Raw genomic sequence first — 11,030 nt, forward strand, 5'->3', positions numbered from 1 at the left:
TTTTAATTCTGTTAGATCACGCAGATAAGGTGAGAACGGGTATGAGGGAGTTTTTGTCAAGCACCTGAACAATTAATTTGGCCATCTTCTTGGGAGGTTTTGGATTCCTAAAAAATCCAAGTTATCAGCAATGGAAGTATTGTAGCTTCCATTTTATCATCTTCCTGTGTTTCATAATTCCTTCCATATTCTGCCATTGATTTACACCTGATTGCAGCAAGTTCCTAACAAAATTCTTAATACAAAATTGAACCCGAGACTTCTGAATTTACAAATCATTTCAAGCCCACCTTTAGACCAATAGGCAATGTCCTAAGGAACTTTTCTTTTCAGTGACTAAATTCAGATAGGCTTTGTTTGAATAAGATAGATGGGAATCCAAGTTCCCGGTAACACGCTATTAGGATCATATCTAGATAGGGAATTTGCTTAACTTTGTGGCCTTCCTGAGGTCAACATTAGCTGTGAAAGCAACCGATTCCGAGTTCTGAGCAGAACACCAATTCAAAGCCAACAATAATTTATTTGATATTACGAAGAAAATTGTTCCATCGGTACAAACCATGGAGGTATTTGAGGCTTTGAGCAAAAAGATTGGGGAAATTAACGAAAATTAGACAGATACAAGGATTTTATATACCAAGCGGAACTGCAGGTCGTCTCACCCGTCAGTACCGTGTCGTACATAATCTTGAAAACTCTCGGCTCTCTGATCTCTCTCTCTCAAACGCAAAGCTACTGCAGAGTCATGCTTCATCCATCAATACTGCCTTATACAGTCTTGAAGAACTCTAGTCCTTTTTCTGTCCCCTCTCTTAAACACAACACTACTGCTGCAGTGGCAAATGGATAAAAATCCTGAACTGTACTTACAGTTACATCCATAATGCTCTTCTGCAAAAGTAACCAAATACTTGCATATCTGTGATGTGAGGCTTAGCAAGCGCGTGCCTCTGGCACCGGTAACCGCCTAGGTTCTGGTCCACAACCACCGGAGACTTTCAAGTATGCAAAAAGACAAGATAACCTTGCTATCATTGGCCGAGCCTTCAAAACTTTGGGGACAATTGCCAGCTGCTTACCAGCATCACCATCATAATTGCCATGATATCCTTCGAGATCAGCTTTTGTTATCAGAACTGCATCCCCTGGAGGAGAGCATAACATTGTAGATGTTTGGAGTTTGCTGTAGTCTTGAACAGCCTGTTTTTTTTTTTTTTTTTAATGTCATTGACATTCCAGCAACACGCAAAAATGTTAAGCCAAGAATTTGCTAATGATGAGAAAATAAATAGCAAAAATAGTTCTTCCAACATGCAGACAATAAGGTATGTATTTTTTACACACCATACATATACAATTTGTAAACATGTTAACTGAAGAATTAAAGAACATGATAAAAGGTATAGCAGTTGTGTCAAGGGTTCAAATGGATATGGTAGTTTTATTACATGTTATATTAACTATAAAAAGACTTAAATAACATGATAAGAGATATAGGTGTTGTGTGATATTTAACTTATGCCAAATCAGCACCAAAAAAAACAAAGAAAACAGAACATCAAGTATTTAAAAACAAAAATGGCCGTATCTAAGTAATCAAATAATATATTAAAATTATCATCACAAAGAAAATAAAAAATCTTTTATTTAAAGGTAAAAGGGATTCAAAATCTTGAAGGGATCATGCCCAAAAATAAAAATCTTGAAGGGATTATGGGTTAATAATGGGGGCCAAAACTGTAGATCATGCATCACTTAGTTGTGGGTTAAAAAAGCCAGGGCCCCTCCCTGCCTACCACTGTTTGCAGTACTTTCATGGCTGCCATAATTCTTCCTTGGGATAAAAAAGAAGAAACGGAAGGGAACTGGGCACTGGAAATTTGCCAAAGAAATAGATAATGTTTCTGCACAAGAAAATCACAAAAAAGGGTAGTAGTGGGCAACCGGAGGTGGCCTCCCTACCTAGGGGTGACACAGTAGCACCCTATCCATTGGGAACCAAACACGAGGGGCCCAAGGAAGCTGCAAGCACTCCCTCAACTCGGGTTTGAGCCATAACCTAGACACAAGAAAATTCCTTAGACGACCTCATTACATACCTTCCACTGTGTGGGGGCGAGCAGAACCCGAGGTCTTCTAGACCGCACATATTCCAGGGCATCAATTGGTGTCATGCGCTTATACCTCACCTTCAAAAAAAAATAATCAGCTCTATGATATCCCTATGGTCCAAAATGAATATCTAAATGATAAATAGAGCTATCCAACAGGCACACTTTCAAAGCTATATCAACATACATACTATGCAGGGGAATTGAATACATTACCAAATAGCAGAGAACAACAGTTGTACTCCTTCCTCGCCCAGCTTTGCAGTGAACATAAGTAGTTCTTCCACAAGATGCATTCTCTGCATCCAAAAAGGAACAGCAAAATTAAATTAAATCTTATCGACACAGCACAGAACCAAGGAATCACAACAGTAGCAGAAAGTTAAATTCACTCACCTTGAATGAACTCCACAGCTCGGTTGATATCCACAAATGAGGGAGCAAAGAGGTAATCTCTGGTGGGAATTACCAGGTGGTCAATCTCATGTTCCTGAAAGACAACATAAATTAAAAAGAACAGGGAAATCTTTAGCAGTGAAATAGAAGCTCTAAAGTAAAACAGTCCTCAACTTTATGTGTTGACAAATCCACCACACTTTCGACCATAAATCGACTAATAATTTTATGTCCCAAACCAAAAAGACCCCAGGTATAATACAAACTCTACATGAATAAGAAAAATCTTGAAATTATTTATTGAAAGAGTCTACTTATATTACATTGGTGATTTATATGAAAAGATCCAATTACAAAAGCCTGAAAAAGTGAACACATCAATCTATCTGAAACCAAGCAAACAAAAAACAAAACATGTGAATGGTATAGAGGAATCACACACATGATACAAGGTAGTCGGAACCAAAGTTTCATAAGGTTCATTCAGAGTGATAACGCCACCAACACCAAGCTGCTTCAACCGTGGAACATCTTTTGGGAATGGAACTGCACCCAGCAGCAGAAACTGAAAAACAATAATCACATGAGCTAAATAAACACCGCCAATTAAAAATATATTTTCAACTCAATATAGAAAACCAACTAAGTACATCCAAGACATCTCCAATACACAAGCCTATACGAACTTCAATACTAGCTTCATTTTAATGACGCGGAACCTCACTAAGTAAAAACGCAAGAGTAACCTTTCAGTTACCAACTTGTGCAGACCAACCTTTTGGGAGAAAAATAACTTAACAAAATAACTTGATACCCAATACATTCTCTTTTCTCGGAACTTGATACCCAATACATTAGACTGGGTACCATTTTCATTAAATTTGAGGAATTGGCATATGCCAACCATTTATTTTCTCTTGGACTCCACTTCTAAGCCGAATTTTGTTTGGTCAGACCCCAAACGATCAAAAACTTAATTTGAGAGTATAGACCCCGTTAAAGATTGCAGAAAAAGCAAGATGAAGTATTTGGAAAACAAACAAGAACGGCGGATGGAATTCTGCTTTTCGTTTGCTTATATATTAAAAAGAATGAAACAGAGATCAAGGTCAACTGATCCTAACCCAGAAAACCCTGCCATTCCAAAGAACCAACCCTAATAACTTTTTCTTTGTTGCACTGTCACAGCAATCAATCACAGCTTACGAAGAAAAAGCACTATCATAAAATGAAAACTAAAAAAAAATTTATCAACTTCGTCGAAGAGAAAGAGACTAAAATTCTCAGCAGCTTTCTCAGCATCTCTTAAGCTTTCTCAGCAGCCAAACACGGTAAAAACGCAAACCAATCATTAAAATGGGAATCATCTGATTAAAAACAAGAACAAAAAGATTAACCAGAAAGACCTGATCAACTTCGTCCCACCATCTGAACTCAGCCTCGATCTTGTTCCGGAGCACATTATACAAAAGGGTCGGGTAAAATAGGATCCGAGCCCCTGCTCCGACGAGCGCTCTCTTCGCGTCAACTCTCACTATCTGACTCCCGGAAAAGCCGTCGTCCCGAACATTCTCCAAGTCGTCCAATTCCTCGATCTTCATCGCAAAGACAAGGCGAAACAAAAAACTAACAACAAATCCGATCAAAACCCCAAGTTCCACAGATTGCACCCAAATCGAAGAAAGAAAGCGGATTAAAGATCACACACTTGAGAACAAAGACGGCTATGGATATTAGGAAAGGGGCGGAATTGGAAGTAGCTACCAAATTGGGCGACGAGTCGATCGTAAGAGAGGGGGGGGGGGGGGGGCAGAAGAATTCTTTGGAGGTACGAATTCGTTAAGTACGAGATAATTCTAAGGAGAGAGTTTGGAGAGTGGAGGTGGGAAGAGAAAAGGAGGAGAGAGAGAGAGAGAGAGAGAGAGAGAGCGAGAGATGCGAGGGAATCGGACATAGCAAGGCGAATATAATTTTTGGGAAACTGAATGGTACGAAGCTTGAATGGAGGGATCACTGTCCACGTGCCCTTTTGGAACGAAAAATTTGAGTCAAAAAATAATAGATCACTATGCCACGGTAGCAATTTTACGCGGTCCCGAGTCTTTGTGAAAGGGTTGTTTGGAGATAAAGACGATATCTTATCTTATTTTAAAAAAATTTAAACTCTTTATTTTTAAATTTAAATATGTTTTAATTTTAAAATATTTTTAATTTTTTCATCTTATTTTTCAATAATTATTATAATTTTTTAAATTTTTAAATAAAATATAAAAAATAATTCAATTTTCTTAAATTTAAAATAAAAATTATATTCTATCAATATTTTATTTTATAATATTTTTATTTATTTTTTATCTCATATTTTTTAAAATCTAATAAAACATGTTTATTCAAATCATTTTACTATTATTTTTTTATTTCTGATCTTATATCATTCTCTTAACATCTTTAAATTTGAGAGAGTTTTGAATAGAAAATAGATAGAGGTGCTAAGGAGATTTAATATAATAATATTAGATACAGTCTTATAATATATAACTTATGTATATTTCTTTTAAAAAAATTAAGATTTATAATTAAAAAAATAATTTTTTATTTAAATTTTAGATTTATCATATTTTTTAAATTAATACACTGGATTTATATATTTTAAAATTATAAATATAATCTCTTTTAATAGTATTTATCACAATCCCACGCATTAAGTAAGCTATCCATATAAATTAGCATTAAAAGTCATGGGGCCCTTTATTTTTTTATTTGGAAAGTCTATCTCTCCTTTTTGAAGACTTTAAATTTGACGTCAAAAAGAAAACCTTTAATTTGGCCAATACATGGGATATTTTTTTCATTTTAAATTTGACGAGATTTTCCTAAATCTCCCCATTAATACAATCTTGTTTTTGTTTATTAGATTTTTTTAATCACCTTTAATATTTTTAAAAAAAAAATCATAACATCATTTAAAAATAATTTCTTAATCATTAAGTAAAAAGAAATTTAAAAACATAAAAAAAAAATTGATGAGACACACCATCGGGACAATTTATCAGGAGATCAAGCATTTTTGTTTAATTTAAAAGATAAATTTTAAAAATTAAATTTTACAAATCAAATTATATTATGTGGATGCATATGATGTAAATGCGTTTTATTATTAATAATAACAGCTTAAGAATTGCTATGATTTGAAGTAGCACGACATTATTATAAGATAAATATAATATACCACGTCAAATTATCATAATTTATAAAATATGTTTTTATATATTTTTCTATTGGGCCAAAGATTTTTCATTTTCTCTCTTATTTAATTTTTGCATGGCAACTGGTTTTGGATAACCATAAAAATTTGAGTGGTGCTACATCTCCTAAGAACTTACTAAGAAAGGCAAAAAATATATATTTTTTTTTTATTTTTTTCATTTATTTTTTTATTCTAAAATATTTTTAAAAAAATAAAAAATTCATAATATCACTAAAAAATATTTTCTTAATTATTAAGTTAAAAAAAAAACATTGACAACCCAAATCCGAGTAACAAAGCATTTCTATAAAAATTTCAGCCACGCAGAAAGTGATGGATATAATTTAGTAAACGCGTGAAGCAAGAAAGAACGTGACACGTCTATTCTCCTCTATTGTTCCCATTGCTTTGCTGATGAGGACAACACAGCTGTTGGTGATTTTACTTTGATTTGCCACCTTTTGACAACAGGAAAATGATATGTTACCATTATATTTCATCTAAATTATAACTAAACATTAAAAAGAATAGTTTAAAAAAATCTATTTTTTTTTAAATAAAAGTTGTATGTATTTGAGGACTTGTTGTTCTATCATTTTCGTTGACAACAACCCATTTAAATTCAACCAAATTATACCCACATTTTACAAAAATAGAAAGCAACAACTTGTCGAAAGCTTTTATACAACGGTACTTCTACACAGAAACTGGACTAAAATGTACTTTGTTAAAAACTACTTTTAAAAAATGATAATTATAATTATAGAATATGCAAACGTCATGTATTTTTTTTTAAAAAATAAATAAATATGAAACTCACAATAAAAAAAATTAATTAATTATTTAATAATAGACTCGACTATTTTTTTTTCAAAAAGAATGTGCGGTACTTGCATAACTCTAAATGTATCTAGCCAGTGACAGACCTACCTTATAGGGGGTCATGCCCGTCCAAAGTTTTTAAAAAATTCAAAATATATCTTATATTTTATTTATAATTCTACAAATAATATTAAATATAGCAAATCTCTCCCCCCCCACCCCCACCCCCAAAAAAAAAATTTACACTCCCCATACGTTGTTTGAAATTTTCTAAAATCTTAATATACCTATAAACATATTTCTCTAATTTTTATCTTATTGTCTTGAAATTTCGTATAATTTCTATATATTATTTATTTTCAAGAACGTGACCTCACCAAAATTAAATTAAAACTAAGTTTAATTAAAGATAGCATTTTAAAAGATCACTTGATAAATTAGCTTACAAACTAAAATTAAAAATGATATTTTAAAATATCACTTGATAGATTTTATGAAAAAAATAAATTCCAAATATTTCATTATAAAAATAAGAGTTTTACTATGTACAAGTAAAGTTACATATTAATCTACGTATCAATACTGATTTCTTCATATTTAAAATTTAAATTAGTAATATTTTCAATAAAATTTACTTTTTGACCAATCACATTAAATTGATGCATATATTAGTGCGTAATTATACTTGCAACTAGATTTTTCCTAAAAATAATAATGGATTAATGTTATTCCATGAAATATTATTGTCAAAAATTTGAAACATATATTAAGTTGTGCTTTTTAGAATTTTATTTCTATGTATATGTAACAAATTATTGATATCTAATTTTATATATAATTATATTTTATAATTTTTTAGTTTCTTTTTATTTTATACAAACGCGTCGCACAATAGAAAATGGGTGGGTTTACGACCACCACTTCCCACTCCCGCTAGGAGCCACCTTTAGTTCTAATTAGGGTTTTTTTATCCCCTTTTTCTTACATGTATTTTTTAAGACTTTTAAATATTTTTTAAAAAAATAAAAAATTATAATATTATTAAAAAATACTTCCTTAAGTATTAAATAAAAATTAAAATAAAAAAATTCGAACGGTAAGTTTGAGTAGTGAGAATAGCATTTTTCATTAAAAAAAAAAGAAAAAAAGAAAAAAAAAAAGAAAAAAGAAAAATTGGTTGCCCTCGTAAAAGTTCATGGTTCCGCCACTATATCTAGCCTTCAATGCAATAAATAGAATCTTATCTCATCTATAAGAGGTGATTTAATAGTCAACGATAGTATTTTTGTAAGTTTAATTTTGAAAACAAAATTAGAAATATAGTTAATTTGCGGCCTTGCTAGATATTGAGATATTGTATGAAAGCGTAAGCACTGAAATTTAGTAGATGGAGCATTACATGTATGGGAATATTAGCAATCGACACTAGCACGTAGTGCATAAAATATGATACTTTTGTTAGTTTAGGTATATATGATCAATAATTCTTGATAGTTGGCATTGCATCCTCTTTAGTAAAAGATATATATATATATATATATATATATATATATATATATATATATACTCTATTAATTATTTTGTGATAATTCCCGAAATCGATTCCCCAAAGTACATTCTTTCCCATTCTTAATTATATTATTGTTTTTTCTTCTTTTCCTTTAAGTACTCATGTACTATGTAATATACAATACACATACATGCGACGGTGGGACCAAATCATTATATTCCTTAAAAGAAAATAAGAATATAAGGACAAGCGATGTCACAGCTAGCTAGGCTCTTTGTTCAGTTTGTGGTTACAAGGACTGAGTTAAGTTAGGCTATGTTTTGGTAGTGAGGTAATCTTCGATATTTTATAAATAATAGTGAAAAAGTAATGATAAAATATTAAATATTAATAAAAAATAATAAAAAGTACATAAAATTTAAGTAATAATAAAATAATAAATATTAATGAAATATTCTCAGAATACTCTAATATCCAAACTAAACCTTAGTCTCCGTCCTTTAAGAATCACTTTTTAAGGTTAAAAAATAAAGGATTTGTTCTATCAAATCTTGCATATATACCATAGCAATTTTGAATCCCACTCTCCCTTAAGAATATTTAATATTGTAGGAGTGAATGAGTATATTCTTGGCCTAGTTGGGAAGTCGGGTGAGATGTGTGCGTTGGATAAAATAGAATGGTGTATGAATCATGATCATTCATGACTCATTCACCCTGGTAAAAGAGCTTATGGTGATAATTAAGCTAATTAAAAAAGAGATAGGGAGGGTATAGCAATGGATAACTCAATTAATCCAATTAATAAAAGTTTTCTATGTGTAATCGACCCCATTCAATTCACAATCAGTTTAGGCTAGGGGTAGGGGTGAGATTTGGTTGGTCCGAACCTGCCAAACCAACCAAATCGGACTAAATTGGATTCAGTCCAGTGCAGTTCAATTTTGGTAGGACTAAATTCATTCGGTCTGGTCGCAGTCTAAAAGTTTTTCACCCCAGACCGGACTGAATGAAAAATAAAAATAATACATTATTTATATATATTATTTATATAAATAATTTTATAAATTAATTATATAATTTTTATATAATTATTAACTAATACTAATATTTATAATTATATACTAATACTAATATTTATACAAATACTAATAGTCTAATATTATAATATAGACTAGAGTTATAGTTATACTAATATAGTTATATTAAATCACTATAAGTAATACTAATATATAGCTATACTAATAGTCTACTATTAATACTAATCACTATAATTAAAATTAATATATAGCTATACAATATACTTATACAGTTATATTAATACGATTAGTCTATTATATAGTCTAAATTCTAATATAGGCTATATAGCTATAAATAATATTTAATATAGTATTATCAATTTATCACTAACATATAGTATTTTAGTAATATTACTAGTAGTCTAGTATAGTTAATATAACTATACTATTAGTATAGTTAGTATACTATAACTTAGTTAATATAGTTATAGTATTAGTACTAGTGTAATATTTTATTATTAGTTATAGTAAATTATAAGTTAATAACATGTGTATATATATATTAAATTATTTAATATATCACAATATAATTATATAAGTATTAAAAACAATTCTCACTATGCATTAACTAATAACTATCATAATACATTGATATACTCTATATACTAATTTAGATTAGATACTAACAACTAACAATTAGATTAGATATAAAATATATATATATATTACTATCATAATACATTTTTTTGATACCATATACTAATTTACGAAATACTAATAGACTAATAGTATTAGTGTATTAGTAATATTAATATATATATATATATATATAATAGTATACTATATGTAAATATATTAAATATATCATAATATAATTACATAAGTATTAAATAAAATGCACTTGGATTAAAAAAAAAAGTCTAGGGTGGACCAAACGAACTGGTCCTTAGAGAGTTCAGTCCGGTCTAGGGTGGGAAAACCCTAGATCGAATAGGTCCGGTCCACAAACCTCCTGGGACTGGACTGAACTCCCCCTAGCTAAGAGTGTAACTGGTTCAGTTCGATTCGATTTTGGACATATTTTAGAACCGAACTAGTAGATACTAGTTTTGAGATTTGAATAATTGAAACCGCACTGATTACACCCCTAAATCAGTACTTCCGATTTTATTGGTTCCGATCCAGTTCGGTTCCCTTTTTTTAGTATATTATATAGTATATATAATACAATATATTATAGTATATAATAATATAGTGATAATATATACTATAATTGTATTATAGATTATAGTGATATATTATAATATATAATATAGTGATATATTATAGTATATTATAATATATAATGATATAATATTAATATAACTATTAATACAATAGACTATAGTGATATAAGATTTTAAAATTTAATATTATATTAATTAGTAATTTATCATATGATACAAAATTATTCTAATATAAAAAATATTTTTAAACAATATAAAAAATTAAAAAAAAAAAATATATATATATATATATATATAGACTTATCCAGTTCGGTGTTAGAAAAAGCAAAACAGAAACCGGACCTATTTTGACCGGTTTTGAAAAAAATGAAATCGATATCGGATCAAACCAAACCCGATACTGGACCAAACCCACCAGTCTGGTTTATTGGTTCACCATTTTTTTTTTTCACCATAGTTTAGGCTGAGTTTTATAATTAAGAAGTGTTACAAGGAAATCTTACACCAAACACTTCCAGTACCTAACTATGTGATTGTTATCACTTCCAGTACCTAACTATGTGATTTGTTATTTTTGTCTTTCTATTTAAATACATATATTTAAGTATTAAGATAGAATGACAAAAATAACAAATCACGTGTTAATTAGGTAGATGTGTATGGTGTAAGACTTATATATAGAAATTTTCTCCATGA

General features: G+C 30.0%; 1 protein-coding gene across 1 annotated transcript; it reads right to left on the minus strand.

Annotated features, from left to right (window-relative positions):
• Positions 1-503: 503 nt before the first annotated feature.
• Positions 504-4,435, minus strand: LOC122308112 (phosphatidylglycerophosphate phosphatase PTPMT2-like). Its single transcript, XM_043121284.1, has 6 exons — positions 3,917-4,435; positions 2,953-3,075; positions 2,511-2,604; positions 2,331-2,413; positions 2,103-2,192; positions 504-1,203 (listed from the first exon to the last, which is right to left on the minus strand). Exons 1-6 carry the CDS (start codon positions 4,109-4,111, stop codon positions 937-939), a joined length of 852 nt encoding a protein of 283 aa, XP_042977218.1. The 5' UTR covers positions 4,112-4,435; the 3' UTR covers positions 504-936.
• Between the last annotated feature and the right edge of the window lie 6,595 nt (positions 4,436-11,030).

The sequence above is a fragment of the Carya illinoinensis genome, chromosome 4 (genome assembly GCF_018687715.1).
Source record: "Carya illinoinensis cultivar Pawnee chromosome 4, C.illinoinensisPawnee_v1, whole genome shotgun sequence".
Classification (NCBI taxonomy): domain Eukaryota; kingdom Viridiplantae; phylum Streptophyta; class Magnoliopsida; order Fagales; family Juglandaceae; genus Carya; species Carya illinoinensis.